This window comes from Aphelocoma coerulescens, chromosome 3 (assembly GCF_041296385.1).
Source record: "Aphelocoma coerulescens isolate FSJ_1873_10779 chromosome 3, UR_Acoe_1.0, whole genome shotgun sequence".
Taxonomy (NCBI): Eukaryota; Metazoa; Chordata; class Aves; order Passeriformes; family Corvidae; genus Aphelocoma; species Aphelocoma coerulescens.
This window is the reverse complement of record NC_091016.1, coordinates 66,995,933-67,018,867: the sequence shown is the minus strand read 5'-3', so window position 1 is coordinate 67,018,867 and position 22,935 is coordinate 66,995,933. Positions and strand designations below refer to the sequence as shown.

The window sequence follows — 22,935 nt, the reverse complement described above, 5'->3', positions numbered from 1 at the left end:
CACAAAAAATCATGAAGTTTACCCGTAAGCAGAACTACAGCTGGCTCCACTGGGAGGAGCTGGCAGGAAGACAAGTTTCCAAAATAGTAGAAGATGAATAGAAATTAAAGGTGTTTTAGTTACAATTACCACTGTTCAGCAAAATCTAAATCACCTGGATGGTTACTGCAGAACCATTCTCAGATAACTGCTTCTACATGCCACTTACTAAGTGATGAAAAAAGAGAATTTAGATGTCAACTGTAAAGTCAGGGTTATCAATTGAGCACAAACAACACATGCTGCCTTATCAGAACAGCCTTACCAGAATAACCGTGTAAACCAGGACCCAACTCACCAGTCTGGAGTTTTGCTGCTTGCAGTCAGTCAAGGAAGAAAAACGTATTTCAGAATTAATGCCAGAAAGCTTTTCATTTCTCAAACTAACAAGGAAACTACACCTGTGACAGCATTACTGCTGGCTGCACAGAATTAGCTTACACCAGCTGGATGTATTTTCATATTACTTAACAGCTACTGCAAACCTGTGATGATCTTACTCCTTGCTCAAACTTCATTGACTCCATTGACCCAGCGTGAGGGTTGCTGTTCACACCTCAGCCTTTGCACAGGTTCTTTAACAACCATTTAAGGGTAGAATTCACCAATATCAGCTAGGAAAACCATCGGCATCTTGTTTGTCCCATTTTCTCAGCATCCCTGACTCACTTAGCAGGGCTAGTTTGCGGGGTTTTATTGACACAAGAGAATTTTTCAAGAGTAAATACTCTGATGAAAGGAGTTCTAGAACTGAAGTAATTTTAAAATCTTGAAAATCAAAGCAGATACTCATCAGCATGTGAGAAAAATGGGTGACTTTTGAGCTAATTCAAAGAGAGGTAGGCAGAATTTGCATTTTCGAAAAGAATTTATTTAGACATCTGTTACTCTTAAATTACAAAAGTTAAAAAGAGCATGCAGTGCAGTGACACATCACTGATTACTTCTAAAGCTGTTTTAAGACATAAGGTGGTCTTTCTTCAAGAGAAGACAACTCAACATGATCCAAACTCAACTATCCATTTCTCATATTTCTCAATGTCCGCAGCAGATACAGACTTAGAAACTTTCTTCAAAGCTATTTCAAAGTCTTCCATAGTTGTTGGCATGTGCATTTCATCTCGGGGAAGATTTCTTATTTCTTCTGGTGTCAAGCCTTCAATACGCCTCCTCATAGCCATCAATGATGCATCTCTAGTCAGAGGGTAAGAAAATAAAATCATTACTCAATGCAGGATGGCGAGTTCAATTGTTTGAAAGGCTCAACATGGCATTCCAGCTAAGCTGCTGCATTCAGAAAGATACAATAAAGAATTGTAAACTTTGACGGGAAGATCTCAAAGTGCTTGTACAAGCTACAATACCATGCTATCCATATTTTTCAAACATGGCATTATCTTCACCAGATGTCTGAACAGCTGCTATTCACAGGCTAGGCAAAAGAGGTGAAGACAAACTGGTTTAGCTGATGTCACTGCATGCCTGCAGCTGTTTATAGTATTTTTGAACAGCAACAAGGCAATAACAATTTCACTCCTCCTAGATATAGAAGGAATAGCTGGAGTGTTTTGAATGTTTCCTGGTTTGAGCAGGAATCCCACTTCAAAGACAGAGGAGTCAACAGTATGTACCTCCAACAGGTATGCTCACATCTCAGTGTTAAATGACAAAATCTGTTGTCTGTAGCTCCTCAAACTTCTGGCCTTAATAAGCATTGAGTGTTTTAATGAGTGTGTCATTTTCTTTCATGTTGCCTACATTTAGATTTCCAGCAGGAAATCTCGTAGCAGCAGGTGATGAGCTGGTGAGGTGATACTTAGATAACACTGGAAGGCTAAAGTTCCTGCTAATTCATTGTTATATATCTTATAATAACCAGAAAATGCTGCTTATTTGTCTAGCAGTAAAAAAGATGGAAGTGTAATCTTGGTGATGTCACAATAGTATATTGTGTCGTATCAGTAGGTGCGAATCCAAAGAGAGAAAAACTTACACGTTTGTCTTCTGGAAGGATTTAGGAAGATGGTTTGAGCATATTCTGTTTCAGTACCACCCCCTCCCCCCTGAAAGGAAACCATAGCTGACAGACTTCAGGAATTTACTAAATAATTCACAGAATTTACTAAATAATTCACAGAATCACAGAATATTCCAAGTTGGAAGGGACCCACAAGGATCATCGAGTCCAACTCTTAAATGAATGGCCTGTACAGGGATCGAACCCACAACCTTGATGATATCAGTACCATGCTCTGACCAACCAAGCTAATCTCAGTGCTAATTAATAAATTAAAATCTGTAACACAGGAGCAAAAATGTCAGACCAACCAAAAGGTTGCCTCATTGAACTCCATCTCAACCAAGTATCACCATGCTTCGCTGTTACATCATCATTTATAAACCATAAGCTACTGTTACACAGTGGGGTGGGGGGAACATTGGAACATTCCACGCATCTAATTTGCTTCCAGACAGCAGTTAAAAAAAACCAGAAAGTCCAGCAAAAACAATCCAACAATCCAACCAACCAGCCCATCATACCTTAACACACAGAAAGAACTGAAGTGCAGCTGCCACCACTTCCTTTTGTAAAGTCATTTTACGGACAGTCATTCCAAAAGGAACTCCTGGTGCTTTCTCAAACGCACTCTTGGTGCCTGGAGAAGCACCAAAGCTGTATTCAAAAAACAAGCAGCCACCCACTGGAAGACACAGCAGGGGCCAGTTCTGTTCCGAAGGCCTTTCAACATTCACAGTCCACTCAAAACAATGATTCAAAGTCAGTTCATACATCTAATCTGCAATTTAGATGCATTTTCTATTTCCTGAAAGTCATTTTAAAATGAAGGTTCACCTTCATTTCCCATGGCTATATGCTGACTGCTAGGAACTGTAGTGTTACCTCCGACTGGTTTTCACTCTGGCTCAGCAAACTTTGGACTTCACCTCAAATTCTTTAAGATAGGAGGGTCATTTCAGTAAACCAGAGCTCTTGGTCCACTTATTCTTAGGTTTTGCTTGTGTCACTAGCAAGGACTGTCACAGTATACTGGCTTGGACTTTACTATGCTTACATACTGAGAGCCTGAATCATATAAAAGCGCTTTTAAATCATCCACATCTTTTTGTCTCAACGTAAATGAAACAATCATGTCCAAGAGCTATTTCTCCTGACACCATGAACAAAGTGTAAATACACAGGCTAATATGAGTACTTTCTTAGTGATTTCAAATCATGTACATCCAAATCCCAGTTCATCTGGATTTCTGCTTGCTGCCACCTCAGTCATCACTTCAGAGACTGCTACAAGTGGAAGACTCAGATGTTTCTTTGTGTTTTTTTTATCTGTTTGCCTTTTTTTTAATAGTATTTGTACTAATGGACTTTGGTTAAAAAAATCAAATGTAACTGTGCCCAAATACATACACACATAAAATTCACTGAAAAACATCACAAGTATTTTCACTTCTAAAACAAGTGTATTGATATTCAGTATAAAATTAATTACAAACAACAAACACTAAACAGACTGGAGGAGACAAATTGCAGCTAAAATGCACAAAGCACCAGATCAAATAAACACTCTTTCATACGACATGAACCTATTAGCACAAACTGCTTTCAAAGCAGAACCAACACCAAGACTGATCAAAAGAACACCACAAATTCATCTCACAAACCTACAAATGAAACAAACCTGCACAACACAGATTCAGAGCAACTAACATACCATTCTTTTCCTAGACACTGTGCAAGGTTTGATCAGGAAACCGTACGGAGGCTCCAAACTTACAGCTCAGCCTGCAGCAGCCCTGCTGACAGAGCCTTTGGCGGCAGCTTTGTGTACAGGCTACTTGCTTTCATCCCTGTGGCACAGCACATTGTCCTCTCAGCTGTGCTGACACGTGTCTGCAGAGCCACGTTAGGAATCTAGGCAAGAACCAGATCACGTTTGAGGAAGTAGCCAGGAGGTGCCTTTACTCCAGCTCTCTCATCATGCTCAAAGCACAGCCCCACAAAAGCTGGGCTGGAACAACCAGGAGCTCAAGCCTTGCCCTTGCCACACTTCCGTGCTACCTCCAAAGCCTGAAAGCAGCGTTACACAGGTGCTTATCAGATGACAACAGCACCTTAAGCAGCTTCAGTTCTCTGCCCCGTACTGCAGATCCCAGAGTTTACCACTGCTGCAACTGTGCCAGTGCAAGTCTTTTAATGTGCATGGGACAACTGACACCTCCTAATAGATCAGTCCTTTCCTTCCCTTTCCAATTTTTCAAAGAAAATATAACAGAAGGATTAGAAGGTATTTTTAGTCAATTATTTCAGGAATCTAGGCTAGAGAATATGCTCACAATTATATACCAATACAACAGAGAAGATAGGGAAATTGAGCAGGTAGCAGAAAACTTTAGTCAGTCTCATCACAAAAACCAATGTGCTGAGTACACAGCTCTTGCACCATCACACAAGACTCTACACCTTTTCCATGTCATGAAGGAAGAAAACCCTGTGTTTTTACTTTAGTTATTCCAGCCTCTATCACTGTTGCCTCTTACACATGGATTTCTGCAGAAGTTGTACAACCCCAGCAGAATGACTTCAACTCTACAAGTTAAAGTTTACCATCCTCTGGATAGTCCTCATACATGGAATTTAGTCTACATGAAAGAAGGTAGAATTTTACCTAAACCACAGCTGATTAGATTACTAGGTTGCAACTACTCTTCAAATGGAAATTTAGGTAAGTATTAATGCAGTATTTCACCTTTTAGCCATACATAAAAGACAAGTTACAGTCCATTTTTATGCAGTAACTTTAATCATATAAACTGGTTACCTTACAGTTTTCCCAGAGTCTGCAGCAGTAGTAACACAAATGATGCAATGTCAACTTACCTGCATACATTGGTAATGTCTGCACCTGAATAACCCTCCATTTTCTCAGCTATGTTTGCAAGGTCAACATCGTCAGCCAGTTCCAGCTCTCGCAGATTTATTTTCAGGAGTTCCTCTCTACCTTTGGCTAACCAGAGAAAATAAAATTGAGTCGATACAATTTGCTTTCTGAAGATAAATAATAAATTGGAGGAGGAGAAGAGGGAAGAATGAGAAAAAGGACACTGTACTTGCTACAAGAGTAAACGTTTTTGTTTAAATTCAACCTGGTCCTGAATCCATAAGTGAATTTGCATACATGTATCAATTAGATTTTTAAACCAAGTGATCAAAACTAAAGCAGTATTGATAAAATTTACATTTTAGAATTTTTAACTACTCCTCTCCCAAATTCTTCATACCTGATGGTAAAGGAATGTAAATTCTCTTTTCTAGTCTCCGCCGTAGGGCTTCATCAATATCCCAAGGAAAATTAGTAGCAGCAAGTACCATGACCATCTTAGAAGGATCATCATTTTCAGTAGCCCCCCCAACACCTGCAACAGAGAAAAGAGGAGGTAAAATATACATATGTTTTCTGAAATTTCATGTACGGAGAAAACAGTTCTGTAGTATTAAAGCAGCTACTCTACTGCACTTCAATAAGCCCAAGCATAACAGAATTACCAAGTGCAACAGAGTTCGCTTTTTCATCTCTATGACAGCCTGCAAGCATAAATGGAAACTTGGTTTAAACAGGAGCAGGGGCAGAGGCCACTGCTCAGACCAGGAAGTTCTTCTCTATCGTGCCTAGAATGGCTTTACAGGATGGTTGTTTGTACTTCTGCCAAAACACTGGTTCAGTTTTCATGTCGACACCTTGTAACAGCATGCAAGGAAACAAAACAACCCCCAACACCACCACCACACCAAAAACCAGACATCCCTCACAGTATTCACCAACAGCCACACAAAAGCAGCATGACTTCCCTACAAAGTGTCCTCACTTCTGAATTCAGGTCAAAGGTTTCACATGTACAGATGGACTGTACAAACTGCTGAAGTAATGTTTAAATTTGGTGAACTAAATCACAACTTCTCAGAGACAGACAGAACACCTCAGTTTCTAAACAGTATGAACCTGCTACAATAGGAAGAAGGTAATTTTCTTAAAGTTGCTACTCTCTGTATCTACTGTTTTTGCTTAGAACAACAGGATTGGGCTGTGGGATAGCCATTGCACCTAGTCTGCTTGAGAACCTGCATATAAAACACTATTTATGAAAGCCTAAGTAAAAGGATTCAAATAGTTGTTACTAATAAAATCAGATTATGTACATACTTGACATGAGAACAGTATTACAGCTCTGCTGCTCTTTAAAGACAAAAATAAAAGGGTACCAACATCAGAGAAGGAGAAATAAATATGCAAATCTTCTGACTCATGGAATTCTATCACAAATCAGTCCATAGATTAGCACTTTTCAGTAGTTCCTTCTCTGTGTTCACCAGAATATAAAAAGGATGCCTCTATAGCAACTCCGCGCTGTTACCTGTTTTTGAACTTCATTGATTTGTGAAATATTAGCCACACACCTGTAGTGAACTCAGTGTTTTAAAATGAAAACTTTCCCAACCACTTGTATGAAACAGAAGATCTTCACTTTTATTTATATTTTTGGGAGAAAAAGAGATCCCAAAGAAGTTAAGTGTAATGCTGCCTTTGAAGTTTAAATTGGAACAGGTAATAGTTCTTTTGAACCACTTTTTACTTAATTTTGAAGAAGTGAGTGACATGCCAGGCGAAGACTGAGAGAAACAGGGGGTTTTTCTGCTGCTCTTTTGAAATCATGTATTTTCTATTGAATCCTCCTTTTCTGGATCACTTTTGGCTCAGAGGCCAAAAGACTTAAACAACATCACTCGTAGCTTTTAACCCAAATTTCATGTAAGGCTTTCAAAAAACTGCTTCTGAAAAGTGAAGTTTTGAATAATTTTTGTTTCTTGTCTCTCAAGTTTCCTCCAGTCCAGCAGTTCCCAGTGATCAGGTTATTTACCATCCATTTGAACCAGCAGTTCTGCCTTCACACGTCGGCTGGCTTCATGCTCCTCTGAAGTTCCCCTGCGGCTACAGATGGAGTCTATCTCATCAATAAATATGGTTGTTGGGGCATAAAACCGAGCCTGAAGAAAGCAGAAGATAAAGAAGATGCTGAAATAGCAGTCTACTCTCATTTAAGAAGTAGCAGCACATTCAGAGCTGGTAATGATGTGTTTACCCCATTCTATCAGCTCACAAGTATCGAACAATCCCCACCCTTCCCTCTCTCAGACCCCAGCACTCAGGTACAGAGCAGCTGGGCATTCATTCACAGCATTTGAGCAGGAGAGCTTTTGGCAAAGTCCTGTAGTTGCTAGGGCTATAAAAGAACATTTAATAAGCTATAGGCAGTTTTCCACATTAGGAGTAACATTTTTAGCTGTGAAAGTCATCACAGAATGCTTGAATAAGATTTCAGTTAAAGTTAGGATGAATGTTAGGCTGGGACACCATGACGTGGAACCTGTCCAAGATAGGTCAACTGCAAAACAACTCTGACCTTTTTGAAAACAAGAGCATTTAAAGACAAGCATCCAGGATAATAAAAAACAGCAGTTGAGATGCTGTTCATTGTGTATCTGCATTTTTGACTAATCACATTAAATGAGCTGGTACCAGGCCTACCGAACTATAAGTTAAAAGATCTTTTACTTCCTGACTTTTCTGACTACTGTAACTGCAACTCTGCTTTCCCCCTCAATACTGGGCAAACACTGCGTGCAAACCTGGTAACACATGGAAAAAAAAAGCAACTATTTTCTGAGCCCATTTCAAGTATTATGTGCTCTGAAGCCAAATACAGTTTGGAAGGCCACTTCTTTTAAGCACAAACAAAAAACCACCCACAAAAACAACAAAACACAGCCTAAAAATAGGGTTCTCACCCAGAAAGCAATTAATTCCATCCCTATATTTACATTCAAGTATGTTCTGCAGCACTCACCAGCTTAGTGAGCTACCTCTAACATAGCAAGCTAACCCTGAAAATTAAAGATGACCTAATTTTTCAGCTTTTATAAATCTATTTAGGAATAATCCTGAAATGCAAATGGGCAAATCAGAAATGCTCCAAGCATTTGAAGCTTGGAGAGCCATTTATGTATGCTATGAGTATGAAACCTTGGTAAGGTTTCATTGTTCCAGAGGTGATTCTACTTCATTATCTCACTGCTCATATTCAGAAACTTAAATCACCATTTCAAACAGCAGACGAACAAGTTTCTCAGATTCTCCTCTGTATTTTGAGGTAAGTGTGGAAGAAGAAACATTGAAAAAAGTTGTCTTGCATTCAGTGGCTACAGCTTTTGCTAGGAGGGTCTTTCCAGTACCAGGAGGACCAACCATCAGCACACCCTATTAATATGAAAAAGAACCACTTTTAGGACAAGAACCAAAATAGAGAACTTTACAGTTTGTTTAGTGTAATAGTAAAATACTGGATGTACACTTTCCCTTGAAAAGTTATTCAAAGGTAAGTAATGAATACTATTGCTTACTTGCAAACACATAGCTGAAGACAGTGAAGGTATCTGGCTGACATCTTTGTCTTGCTGTTATTATTTACCATAAATTTTGTTACTAAAATGTGGAAAGAATTTACTTAAACTGTAAAACATTTGACACTTCTTACTCTGCCAAGATGCAATCTCAAAATCCTACTCATGATCACAGAAGCAGGTTTTTTCATACCTTCCAGGGTCTTCTAATCCCCTTAAAAAACTCTGGCATCCACATTGGTAAAACTACAGCTTCCTTAAGCAGCTTTTTGGCTTCTACTAAATCAGCAATGTCATCCCTGACAAGAAAGAGAAAGTTGTTTGACAGATTCAGATGGCATGCAAAAGAGCCACTCCACAGCACAATTAAACTTACTGTTACACATCAGCTGTCCCATAAACCCAATGCATTTTCCTGAACTATTTACGTTCTAATGGCAGAAGCCTGTAACAACTACAATTAGCATCTGGCAGGTAGACTCCAGCTGGATGCAAAAGCAAAAACAACATGAACTATTTCACTAGAACACCACTGTCAGTATCCACAGAAGGACAAGCAGAGTAAAGCAAGTTGGTGCAACTTAGGCTAACTACAGATTATGCTTGCTTCTTTTGCTGAGATGGTCCTGAAACTTAAATACCTTCTTTCATTGTTACAAGAACAACTCGCTGAAGACTAGTAATGGAGTAGAATTAAAGAGAATTTTTAGAATTCTTTTTCAGAGTTACAAATGTATTAATTCTTAGATACCTTACAGGCCGGTCTTATTTCCTTGAGGGTAACTCTCAGGGCATTCCTCTTATCACCATGTGCCCAAGTAACACTTTGGTTTCAAAACACATCTATATGAAGAATTAGTTTCAAATCTGAAGTCGTAATTTAAGATTCAATATAAAAACTGAAACATATATTTAAATATTAAACTGAAATATATGACAGTTGCATGCACACAAAGTGTTTTGTGGGACTGTTCAAGTTTTTTTAGAGCCTGCTTTATTTGCCAAAAGATTTTTTTGCTCATTTAATCCTCACAAAACCACCTAATCTTGGAAACATTTGAAACACAAAACAACCTTTGTATAAGGTTTAACACATTTATGTAAAGGTACTGGCACAGGATTTTATTTTATACTAGTGGCCACATCACGTCCAGCAACATTTCAAAGGGTTCCTATATTGACATAACTCCTTTGTTAATTGATGCCTTTTCCTGGTCTTAAAATCAAGAGTCATACACGGTTAGAAGGGGAAAAGGGATTTTACCTTGGTATTTATTTTAAGGATCCTTAGGTGCACACGTCCAGGTCAAATGCACCTCAATGCACACCACAATGCACACCCCCAAAAGATCTGGTATAACATTATAGGTTTTACTAATTAGCATATCTATCAAAGATTCCCCAGTGAGAGGCTCAAGTGAGCCCCCCTCCCCGAGGAGCTTTCCCCTGGATGGTTCTATCTTGGTTTACAGAATGTGTTCTGGGGAGGACCTTGGGGTCTGGGGCACACTGATCCCTAGCTACGAAGCTTCTAAAATGTTTAGTCTCCTAGCTTGACAAGTCCAAGAATGTAGGCAAAAACCACTAAGAATACAGAAGTTGTAATAAAGGTGTAACAGGGGTATAAAAGAAAAGGCAAAAAATCTTCATGGCATCATTATCAGTTTTCTGTCTTGCTATGCCCCAGAGTAGCAAAACAGTTTTTCAAATGAAGAGACACTGACAGACATTAGAAACTTTTACATAGCAAAAGAGTATCTCAAAAATTGATTTTAGGACTCTCAGAAAATTTTGATAAGCTTCATATGGCCAGGTTGGAGAGGACTTTAGGCAATCTGATCTAGGGAAAGATGTCCCTGCCCATGGCAAGGGACTGCTTAAGCTGATCTTTAAAGGTCCCACCCAGCCCCAACTATTCTATGAAGCTATGTGGGGGGGGTGGGGGGGGGAACTGAGCTCTAGAAATATTCAACTACATAAGAAGTTTAGTTGCCTATTTAAAGGCAGTAAGGAAAAGCTGTATATACCTCCTTTACGTAAGTATCTGATAAAATACTTAATTCTTGTCATATCATGTAAGAGGGAATAGAAACAACAACTCAAGAGACTAACAGCAGTACTCAAACTTACCATCGAATGTTGGGATTCTGAGAAATTATATCTCTTTCCAAAGCTTCTACTAAATCTTTGTCATATCCAGTACTATCAAATTTCTTTGGTTCAGACTCTGAAATCTCTGATGTGGATTTGTTCTACATATAAAGAATATAACAATGTAAATACATAACAATGGTTATGCTACTAATTATTTTTTATCACAATTCCATAACAGCATCATATTTTTAAAAGGTGGCAACATAAACCAGCATGAAAATTATGAAGCATCCACATTACAGCTGCACTGCAGGATGGATCTGTGTGTTTCACCCAGATTTCTGTACTGCCCTTGTTCCATTTCCTTCTCCTCAAAGCCAGCATACTGTACTGATGCAGTTTCTTTGCTTTGGTACCTAATCAAAACTACATACACCTATCCCAGTGTAACAGTTTCTGCCTCTTCTCCCAGAGAAACCTAAAACTACCTGAGACAGGGTAGGGAGAAATTATGCATAAGACTGGACCACAAAGTGTCACACAGAGTATCTCAAATTCTCTAAGTGTCATAAATATGCCATGTATGTGGGACACAAAAAACAAAATTAAGCGTGATTTCCATATGTAGAATGAGCAGAGGTGATCTGCAGGGAGACCACAGGGGTAAAACCAGAGCTTAATTAACTGATACAGAAGCATGGACATGAACAGCAGAGAAGCAGCTCTGCAGCAGAACTGAAGCAAAGAAGCTACACAGTTGAAAGGGCTCAAACAACAGAAACCATGCAACTGAAGGGAAATAAAATGCACTAGACATACCCTGGTTTTATACATTTAACAGCAAGCACTGGTGATGACAGAACAACTGTAAAAGAGAAAAAGAGACCTATCCTGTCTCTCTGTGGGTATATTCTGATGGAGAGAGTATTATCACTCAAAGACAACCTAATTTAGCTCCTAATAAAAGTAGCAGTTTACACAGCTAAAGAATTCCACCCTTGTAGATTATGCTATCTCCACAGGCCATGATACCTTGCCACAACTTAAGGCTGCTGAAGCTAACAAACTATTGCATGGATATTTGATTTCTTTAGACCCTGGAAAACTAGGAATCTACTGTCTCCTGTATGGTCTCTTACTTTGGTCATCAGCTAAATTTATGGAGACCAGAACACAAAGTGAAAATTAAAGCACTCTGATTGCCAACAACAGATCACAGTTCAAGTATGCTGGGGTTTTGTTCATCTAAAACTGAATAGAGTATGGAGCTAGCAACAGATCTCAAAAAAAACCCCAAAAACCCAAAACAAAAAACCACAAGACTCTCCTTTAGGGATTAAGTAAATCTTGAAATGCTTTGAAGAGGCAAGTCAATCTTGGTTTAAATTATACTCAAAGCAATTAAGCCACAAAGATGTCCCATTTGAATGAGTGCCACCAGGCTCCACCTCAGAAATTCAGTGGTATAATTTTAAACAACTGCCTTCAAGTTGCAGTAAACACGTCACAGAATCACAGAATGGGTCAGGTCAGAAGGGACCACAGTGGTGGTCCAGCCTCACTGCTCAAGCAGGGTCGTCCCAGAGCACATGGCTCAGGATTGCGTGCAGACGGTTCTTGAGTATCTCCAGTGAGGGAGATTCCACACCCTCTCTGGATAACCTGTTCCAGTGCGTGGTCACCTGCACAGTAAAGAAGTTTTTCCTCATGTTCAGCTGGAACTTCCTGTGCATCAGTTTCTGCCCACTGCCTCTTGTCCTACTGCCTGGCACCACCAAGAAGAGCCTGGAAACACCCACCTTCAGATACATTTACCAGATCCCAACTTCTCAGAGCAACTGTTTGTTTTTAATTAATCCATAATCAACACTGTGCACAAAGCAAAGACACCTTATAAGGTGAGATTCAAATCAGCACACTGACATGAACAGAAGGAACATTTTGTAGGCACGTCATTTTAGAATACACTCAGTAGTAATAAAGCAAGTCAGACTTTCACAACTCCATGAAGTTATTTGCAAGTTTACCTTTTCCTCTTTTCCTTTATTTTGCTGATCCTTTTTTTCCCGGCTGCGGACTGCCTTCCCTTTATCACTGGGATTTCGAGAGGATGGACGGTGAGAGCCTCTGACAGCTGCACTTACACGATTATTGTGAGCTCTGCAATCACTGCACGGAGCAGACTGACGCTTCCTGGGTCCTGGCGAAGGTCTAATTAGTTGTAACATATGCAAAAAGCCTCAGTGTAAAGCCACTGGTGAGCACTACCTAACCAAATCAACTGGTTACAAACTGAAAAGCCATTTTGCTCAAGATAAAAATCTGTATGTCAGAAACAGCTATATGTCAAAGACAGATATTTTTAGATAGTCAGTAAAAATCCATTTTCCCTTTGCCACAAGCTCAGGGTCCACTTGTTTAAAACAAGTGCTTTGCTTTGTATATTTCATCAGTAAAAGTAATAGGCAGCCTAGAAAAAATTAACAAACAAAAAATTCTGCTTATCACCATGGTCCTCACTTCTCTACACAAAGAAATGTAAAGGTTTTGTGGGAATGACAATTTTACTTTCATTTCCTTTTGCTCCCACTTCCTTTGAAGAAAAATATGTATGTGAGGCCTCCAGTTGCTGGAAATGAAACTGCTTCCAGAAGTGTCTATGAATAAACCACTACTGTGACTGGTATTATGGACTTCTTTTTTAAAATTCAGTTTCTTTCCCATACAAGTCCATTACTCTCACAGATACACTTTTTCCATGGGCCCCCCTAAAACTTCTGCATTAATAAGCTACTAGCCAAGTTTAAGTTCAGGGATATTTCCAGAGAACGGAAAATCTAAATCTTTGGAGAGCATTTACTGAAACTAAATGATGTGTTTTGATCCATCGTTTAAGATGCGTCAGGATCCTTCACATAATACCTTCACAGATACTGTCTTTAATTGATTCACAGCAGTGAGTTTGTCAGAACACTACAGATCTCTTCAGGATGCAATGCATATTACACTACATGAATATGCTGATGGTAAGACCATACGTGTTGCGAGTATTTTCATTCTCCAAATGGAATTTCTACCAACCTATTTATATTTATGAACACCTATGGATTCCACCCCAAAGCTCAAAATACACAGTGGGATTCCACACCTAATTTCCACCTCAGTTTGTGAGTTCTGCTATCTCAAGATGGGAATTGATGCAACACAGCCCAAGTTTTCACTGTGGCTTTTTCATATTGCCACAATTCAATACTTCAGCAGCTGGCAAGACAAATGGAACAGGAACAGTTCTCTCAAGACCTCCCCTTTTTATAAACATGAGTTTGTGTATCTTTTCTCTAGAAACCCTCAAAACATTAGGAAAGTTCTACCTCTCAGACTTTATCCTTCCAAAACATTTGACTGAATTTGGCTGTGAGTATTCCAAAGTTATTAAATGAGATATACAGAAATAATGTGATCACACAGGACCCATTTCTTTCAGAAGACAGGCTTAAAATAAATCAATTTAAAAATAGACATTAAAGTGTACCCATAAAGACTGAAGGTATCTCTCTGTGAGAAAACCCCTCTAAGTTCAAAGCCTCAAAAAATGATTTGACAATACAGCTGAAGTAATCTGACAATCACTTTATGTCAAAATGCACAGTCCTGTGTCTGCTCTGCATGTACTCCTGTTCCCTCCTTTGTGCTACCACTGGCATATGTTAGAACCTCCAGTGAACCAGCTCAGGCAGCTACTCCCAAAAAAAAAAGAAAAAAACAAAGCCAAACAAAAACCCACTAGACACACAGAACAATGTTTTTAGCATCCTGAACCAGCTAATTAATGCCAACAAAGACAAAAGGGAAATAAAAACTCACAACCAAACAACTCAGCCAACAGTGTGTAGGGGAAGAAGCTTGACACTAGTCAGGCCAATGTCAGATAAAACCCCCAGAACATTCTGGATTAGGCTGCCTCAAAATGACACATCCTTCACCACAAATGGTGTCAAGCTACTGGTACGAGTGTTACACATCTAAGTTCAAGAACAAAAATTACACCACAACAGGCTGAAGTCAAAGCACACTTTGTCCTGATAAATATTAATTTAGGTCTTCAGGTTTCCTCTTACCTACGTTCAGCAGGTACTGGCAAAGACCAGACTTCTGCATCGTGAGCTGGTAATTCTTGTTGTGAGGCTTTCAATGGAGTATTGTCTAGTTTAAAACTCTCCAGTGTTTTCATTATATCTTTCACATGCTTAGCTTCCACACTTATCTCCTGCCAAACCTGATTAAAAAAAAAAAAAAAAAAGGTAGATTAGGCACATTAAGCACACTGGAAATAAGTTTGTAACAGTCCTCTGTTCAAGCCCATGTAATGCCTGGATGGATTCCACAGGGTTTAACAAGCTACCTAATTCTACTTCAATAAACAAGAATTATGCACATTAGATACTAAGGAGGTTTTTCTGCCTTCCTCAGCACATTTAAAGAACAAACGGAGAGATTTTGGATTTAACAAAGACTTTTGACAAATTCTGCAGATTAAACAGGTATGACAAAACCTAACAGACTAAATATCAATCAGAAGTATCAACCTAATAAACAGAATACCAATGAAAAGAAATTATGGTTTTGTTGAGGACAAATTAACAACTCACTTGCTATTAAAGACCTTAGTCCCACTAAAACATTGGGGGAAATAAGACCCAAATGATACCAGACTAAAAAATTTCAGCATAACAGGCACTCATCAGCAAGCAGCCAACAAGGCAGACAGTGCACTGGCTCCCAAGGAGCATGTTGCATTGACTGTTCTGCCACTGAAAGACAAGTCATAAAGATGACTTAAACAAGTCTATATAACAAAAAAGAAGCCTATATATAATAACACTTGTTTATTAGAGAATAGGGGTAGGTCTTTTTATATTTTTGTTTACAATAAGATAAGCAATTCTTGCTACTTCAATGCTTTCCCCCCAAAATGTCCCAGAAAAGTGTAATTTACCTGCTGCCACTTCTGTTGCAGATAGGTATCTCTCACAGAGTACAGATACTTATTCATTTGGTCAAGAACTCCCTGGTAGTAGACCATTGCAGAGTCATAATTTCCCAGTAAGGCATATTCACGGGCCAACTTCACATTCTCAATGATCATAACAAGGCTCATGTTCAACATGAAGCTGAAAAAAAACCAGGAAATATTAAGGAAGTAAAAAAACCAACCCAGTACTGGAACAATTTTTTTGAAGTATTTTCATATGCTTATCAGCTCATTTGGCATACCAAAATATAGAAGCTGGAAAAATACCGGATAGAAAAAAAAGGTCTAAAATTAATGTCATCCATATAAAAAGATAACTGACATTCTCTTACTAGAAATTAAAACTTTTCATGTCACAGCTTTGCTTCTTGTCACGGAGATTCTGTCAAAAAGCCCATATAAAATATGTAGATTTAAATGCACTGTTTCAAGTCACAATTGCATGCTCTCCCTGCCTCTTTATTCTACTGTAAGATAAATTAGTATTTTATTAAACCACAGTATGGCCTGTGGTTTAAAACAAAAAAACACCCATCAAGTAATAAATCAAAGTTCTTCTTCCTAGTGCATTGTGTTTCATTAATTTTTTTTTTGTCTTAACATTCCATGCATGTGAGTTTTAACAGTCTAATTTTTACCTTGCCGAAAACACTATTCTTCCATTAGTTTGATTTTACAATTATTCAATTTTATTTAATGTTTCTTTGTAATGAGTATCCATCTTCCATGATGAGCTTGCATCTTTCTATCACTTTCATTCTCACACTTAAAAATAAACCCTTGAAAAACACTGAGGCTGTTTAAGTTATCACTGAAAGTAAGCAAAAGCCACAATTAAACATTTAGTGTGTAACTACCCATTTTATTTAACATACTGTTCAAACCATGCTATTTTTCCCTGCCAGTGGTGGCTGCTCATAGTTTTTTGGAGCAAACATCATAGACTGTGACTACTTCCACTTTGTAGCACTAGCAGAATCTGTGCTTTTAGATTAGAATAGCACAGAAGTATTATTTACACAAGTACAGTAGAAGTAGTAGACTCATTCTTTACAGTGCCACTGTCCATAGAGCAGTCTCCCATGTTACTGTCAGTGTCTTTAATACATCCCATCCCCTTCTCTAAGACACCTGCACTGTCTCCACTTTTCTTGCCTCTTATGCACCAAGAATGTCCCCACTCACCTCCTAATTTCCTAACCAGGCACAGAAAACATTAAAACCAGCAAATAAACATGCCTGCAAGAGAGTCATCCTGCTCTCATTTTGGTACCTGTACCCACTGCCAGAAGAAGCAACTGCAGACAAGCAATTCCAGCTAAGCCCTGGGATGAAGCACACTTGATACAGATCAACTATTTAAAGAATGTAAGAGGCACTAAATTCACATGCGCCATAAACGACTTAAGACGGAATATATTTCAAGACCAGGTCAGGGTCCAATTCAGACACATTATCAGAGGTTTCAGAAGCCACACTTTGCACACACCTGCCAACCTACTGCTAAAATGTGAGCTCTCCATTTTAAAAGGGACTGCTAAGTACAAATCAAACATTTTAGGGCTTTCACTCTTTTTTCTGACCCCTTTCCAAGTAGTTTTATGCACAGACACACAGCTCAGGCATTCTTGAGCCAACATCCTCTTCTTTTTTGCTTCCTTCCTCTTCCTTCCCCAGCTTCCCTTGGAGCAGATAGCTGCTGTCAAAATTTTTGGTCTGAAACAGCAAAACTCTGGCAGCAGGGGAGCTGAAGACAGGCCTCTGAGAGCCCACACCCATCCCGGCAGAAGGGACCCGTGGGGGTGAGCTTGGAAATGTGCTATCACAGAACCCCCACCGTGTAATCTAACTCCAGCCAGACACTCGCCCAGCTGGCCATGATGTCTACAAGCTGATACAGTTAATGTGACCACCAACTACAAAGACTAACATATCCCAGGCTAATTAGGCTGTGGAGACACAGTTTGGCTTGGGAGTTTTGCTGGTTTTAACCTCAGGAAAAAGAGCCTGAAGATGTTTGTCAGCTGCTGTATGGATCATCACACAGATGTTACCAAAGTTTTCCCTGCTATATTTAGGAGCAAGCTTTTCCACTCCTGCTCATCCTACCAGATACACCTGTTTGCCTGTCCTGAGAATTCAAACTGATGACTAACACTACTGAAATCACAAGTTGAGCAAGATGCTAATAGACATTTTAAAAATCAAGTAATAGCAAGTTACTAAAACCAAACTAGACTTTTAAATACAAAGGGAAGTCACAGGTAACTTTTTTTCACTGAATGCTGTAGAGCAATCCAAGCAGAACAGCAACTCTATGTATCTAGAAAAAAAAAAAAAAAGTTTGTAAGAATAGTTTTCATTTGGAAATGTGAGAATAACTGAATTTTTCTTTAAAAAAAACCCCAAAACTAACGAGGCTAAGCCAGAAAGATATGAAAGCTTGGGAACAGAAGGATAACACTGCACATAATAAAAAGAGTAAATGAGATTTTCAGGTTAGAAAAGGCAGAGAAAGTAAGGACAGAAAGTAGAAACAGACACGTAAGCAGAATGAGCTAGTAACTCATGGGAAGAAAAAAAGAAAAAAAGAAGGTGCTCACGCAAGTTTATAATGCTACTGGAATCCACCTGTTTCATCAGTGGTATTGAAATGCAACATAATTTAGTTTAAACTAGAAAACAAACTTAATTTGTTACTTCATCTTGACTCATAAGAACAGAAGAGCTTGAAGTGGCTTCCAAATGCAAGACTCTTGAGTACAAGTGAGGCAAAAAAAGCTGCTGGCTCTGCTTATGTCTGGACATGCCACTGCTGCTGCCACTTGACTTCTGGCAGTGTCAGAGCTGATACACTAATCAGAGTCCATTGCACTGCTGCACCTGTAACTGAAGATGCTAAAGCCGTTCTAAGGGGGAAAAAGAAGAGTTAGGGTACTAATCTGAAAGCAGACTGAAGTTTGTGGCAGAAGGTCACAATACACTGGGGCAGCTCAGCAGGGTGTAGGATGTGCGAGAGGCATGAGTACACACAAATCCAGAGTTAAACCAGAACTGAAGGGATTAAAACTCTCACAAAACTAATCCAACACTACTCAATAATTTTTAAAGTATTTACAAACACTTAGCAATACTGCATATGTTTACAAGTACTTGGTGCTATCACGTAACAGGATGTCAAAGCAGCAGGTCTGCACTTATCAGCAATGACCTTTCCATGAATCATGGACCAATGAAGTTATCTGTGTTCCAACAGCCGCTAAAGCAGTAAAGAACTCGTAAAGTTTACAGTGAACAGGATACAAGGAAAATAACCTAAGCACTTTGTCTTGCCAGTTTAATTCTTCACTGTGTACAAACACACGCTTCACAACAAGAATAACCACTCTTCACACTAGCTGTGAGTATGTAAGGTTCCCTGAAATCAACCCTTCTCTAGTAACAAAATACATTTTATCATTTGCACCAAGGACCTAAAATATTTTTAGACTACAGAACAGCCAAGTCCAGCGAGGGTTGAACCTAACAAAAGTTCAAGATCCCTACAGCTTGTGAGAATGAGGTTTTGGAACTTTTTTTGTATTTCATTTGAAAGATAACAGCCTGACCATTATCAAGAAAACACGGGGGATACTTCATGTTTTCCATAATGACTTCGAGAAATCAGCATAAGGAATAACTGTAAGGAATTTCTGCTCACAGCGATACGTTAGAATCTGGGAAATGGTAACGGAACACTGCATCAATCCTGTAACACAAAGAAGTCCCCCAAACTTTAAAAAATAAAGTAAGAGATTAATATGCAGAGATGAGAAGTGAAGATTAACACTGGAGTGGATCAATTACTGTGGTGGACCTGCTGACTCAAAGAACAGCACGAGCCATACATGGAAAATACTTCCAAGGAGTTCTTCTCTCCAACCTCAATGTCTGGACTAAGCCAGAGCCTGAATTTTGGCAGAGCACACATGTTTCCATTATTTCAGCCTGCTATACAGGCTCTGACATCAAAGCAACCGTGTAATACTTGCAAAGTTCTCTTGGCAAGCCAGATGAGAAAAAAACACCCCAAAGTAACAGCTTTCAGGAAACAGTTTTTACTGAAGACATGATAACCTTGCATCATCTCCGAGCTTCATTCCAGCTTTAACACCTTTCCTCATAACATCCACGGCCAACATTTGGTATTGACAAGTGATTATGTCAATTACCTGGGAAGAAGAGTTGCCAGACTTACCGGATACTAAACAAAATGGTTCTCATTCCGTTGCTGTATTTAACAGTAACGGTAGCAAAAGAAGACCACAGCAGCCACAAACATAAGCATACCTGGCCGTTTGTGCAAACAAACAAACAAAAAAATCAATCACTAGGCAGAGATACACAGGTAGCAGATGATTTTATGTTTTCCAGGCTAAGCCTTTCAGAAAACTTTATTAAACATGCTACTTACTCCCCGCTTCAGGGGGGCTGGCATTCTTTTTGATGATCAATGTTAAATTAGCAAATTTCTCTGGAAGTTTAGAGAGGTCCGCGGCAGAATAGATACCTGGAATTGCTGCCCGCAGCTTCTCTCTGTCTGGACAGAAAAATTGCATCATCGCAGATTACTGCATATTAACAAAAACCGCCAGAACCAACAACAGGTGGAGGGTGAAGGGAGAAGCAGGAAGCAAAGCTCCGTGTCCGGGCCAGTGCCGGCAGCGCCAGCAGCCCACCCAGGCGGATTGCGGAGGCCGGGAGCGCCGGCCGCACACCTGCGGGCAGCGGCAGCCCCCGACGGCGATGCCCCGTGCGGCGCCAACCACGTGTGAGCCACAGCCCTGGCATAACGAGACCGCCGAGCTCCGTGGTCATGGTCAGCGCTGTCGCGACAGCCACCACCGCGGCCCCTCGCCCTACGGCCGCGGGACAGAGCGGCGGAGCCCGCCCGTGTCCGGGAGCCCGCCCGTGTCCGGGAGCCCGCCCGTGTCCGGGAGCCCTCGGGGCGGCCCCGCCACGCGGGGCGCGGCCATCGCCCCCCGCCCCGGGCCGCAGGGACAGGCGGGCCCGGGCGGACACCGCGGGCCCCTCTCGCTCACTTACTCCTCGCCAGAGCCCGCACCGGCAGCGGCGGCAGCAGCTCCAGACAGCCACGAGTCCTTCACTCCTTCCGCCCCCTTCCTCCTCCAGCGGCACTGGCCCCGCCCCGGCCCTGCCCGCCACCTCCTCCCGCCGCCGCCGCCGGCAATTTTTGAAGGCAAATCCGGCTGCGTCACTTCCAGCCTGGTGGGACGGGGAACAAGGTCCGCCCAGCGGGGCCGACAAGGAGCTGTTTGAGAGTTATTACTAAAAGCGAAGAGCTGGTTTGGTTCTATATTTTAAGGAGTAGTGAAAATAAAAAATTTAAAAAGGCGAGGAGAAACCAAGTGGAAATAAAAGAGCAACTGCATTGGCCGGGAATCGAACCCGGGCCTCCCGCGTGGCAGGCGAGAATTCTACCACTGAACCACCAATGCTTGTCCGAAAAATATCTTGTGCCTTCGTCAGTCGAAGGCGAAAACGCGGATTCCCCCACGCCACTCTACCCACCCCAGATCCTGCCATGGTGGTCGAGGGGCTTCCTTCGGCTATTTCCGTAACTCACAAATGTGAGTTTTGCCGAGTGAATAGCACACACCTACTTTTATCTACACGTTCTTTGCTTGTGACTTGTCTGCACCTCTTCAAACTCTCACAGATGGTGTTATTCCGGGGAAGAAAACGCATCTGAAGGTGCTGAGGAAAACCTGCTGCAGAGAGGAGTCAGACCAGGAAACTGCCCTTGAGTGTCCTGATGGAGCAGGACCTCATCACCTGTCTAAATAGACTCAGCTGCTTAGCAACAAATAGGATCTAAAGGTTGGGCACAATGCAGGAGGTTTATGACAGTCCTTCAGGGTGAACTCCAAACCCCCACAGCAGTATGTCATCCTCTAATTAAGTATATCACATCCATTCTTACGTGTTGTTCTTGTATTTCTACCCATTCTTAAACTGGCACTTTTAGTCTATCCATTTAACAAGTGTCTACATTTAAAATAATCATTCCTACATTACTTCAGCTGTAAAGACACAGAAAGCTGCAGCTGAGCTTCTAAAATTTTAAGTGTATCACATCACTTGGTTGATGAGAGCTGGAGGAATTTCCCTTCTCCCCTTTGTAGGTGGGCTAATGAATAAAAAATGGTGCTGTACTTCCACAACCTCCTCCCCAAATGTAGAAGAATTAGGATATAATTCAGTCTCTCCAATAACACACTAGTTTCTGCATTAGCACTTTGAGATGTGCACCTAAAGAAGGGGATTTTCACAAAGACAAATACAGATGAAAGCTATGATACATTGTCCTCTTAAGGAACAGCTTCATGATACATAATGTATTGTAAATAATAAAAATCATAATAGTAATTCCTAATATTTACTTATTTTGATGAAAGAGCCAGCAGAGGACATGGAAAGAACACCATCAAATTGAACACTTGAACATCTAAATACATACTTTTGAGAACAGGTTACGAACATGAGATGACAGTCAAGTACAATAGCATTTCTACTGTTACACTTGTGCCATTTTATTGTTAAACAGTAGAGCTGTTGCAGCATAAAGGGGACTTGTAGAAGAGGGAAGTGAAGGAGGACAGAAAAATAAATGCATTTGGACAACTAGCATTTACCTTTCATATTTGAATAGTGAAAATAAGAATGTGATTTTCACTTCTTATAAAGATTCAGTGTGGGGTTTATTACTCCCTGAAGTGCTACACTACAGAAACCGATTCTGAGAAAACAGAAACGGTTTCTGTAACTCAGGAATGTCACTGACTATCAGTATCCAATAATTCAGTTAGGCTGCTCACAAGAGCAGGAATTCTCTCTCTTATTCTGAAGTAACTTTTAAGGTGTCAGTGCAACCACCCACTCACATCCCATCCCCAGGTCAAACACATGCTGTGTGTTCAGTCAGCAAGGGCAAGAAAGCCTCCATTCCTCAACTTCTGGGCACTGACAAACTGGAAACCTGGCACTCCTGCACAAAGAGGACAGATGCTCCAGTGTACCTACTGGGAAAGTCAGCAAAGATGCACATTCTTTTCATATGAACATCAGGAGACTTGGAGATCATGGCCCAAGCCACCACCCCATAACCCTCTAAGACCCAGATGTACCAAGGGGCATTCAGAGATCACATGCCACACATGTCGCTGGATTGCAGGGATGCAGAGACCTGGCAAAAGGGGATGCCCAGTCACGACTGAGACAAGTAAAGAATACTCAA

General features: G+C 40.4%; 1 protein-coding gene and 1 non-coding gene across 8 annotated transcripts; both read right to left on the bottom strand.

Annotated features, from left to right (window-relative positions):
* Positions 1–888: 888 nt before the first annotated feature.
* Positions 889–21,459, bottom strand: KATNA1 (katanin catalytic subunit A1). 7 transcript variants are annotated; one of them, XM_069010684.1, is made up of 11 exons: positions 21,298–21,459; positions 15,603–15,777; positions 14,725–14,882; positions 12,634–12,817; positions 10,643–10,764; positions 8,706–8,811; positions 8,211–8,369; positions 6,973–7,099; positions 5,338–5,472; positions 4,937–5,063; positions 889–1,233 (listed from the first exon to the last, which is right to left on the bottom strand). In XM_069010684.1, exons 1-11 carry the CDS (start codon positions 21,384–21,386, stop codon positions 1,035–1,037), a joined length of 1,581 nt encoding a protein of 526 aa, XP_068866785.1. In that variant the 5' UTR covers positions 21,387–21,459; the 3' UTR covers positions 889–1,034. The 7 variants fall into 7 exon arrangements, with proteins under 7 accessions (XP_068866785.1, XP_068866787.1, XP_068866790.1 ...); XM_069010686.1 differs by having other exon boundaries at positions 21,302–21,389; XM_069010689.1 differs by lacking the exon at positions 21,298–21,459 and adding an exon at positions 21,210–21,246.
* TRNAG-GCC (transfer RNA glycine (anticodon GCC)) lies at positions 21,066–21,136 on the bottom strand. The gene has a single exon. It is a non-coding gene; the product is annotated as a tRNA-Gly (tRNA).
* Positions 21,460–22,935: the final 1,476 nt, after the last annotated feature.

Bases quoted from the DNA above. Each gene is read 5' to 3' on its own strand.
- KATNA1 (XM_069010684.1), bottom strand. From the start codon at position 21,386: ATGCGTTTTCTTCCCCGGAATAACACCATCTGTGAGAGTTTGAAGAGG. The intron at 15,778-21,297 runs GTGTGTGCTATT...GTTTTTTTTCAG, and splicing joins GAACGTGTAGATAAAAGTAG to CTTCATGTTGAACATGAGCC. The intron at 8,812-10,642 runs GTAAGTTTGAGT...CTTTCTTGTCAG, and splicing joins CAGAATCCCAACATTCGATG to GGATGACATTGCTGATTTAG.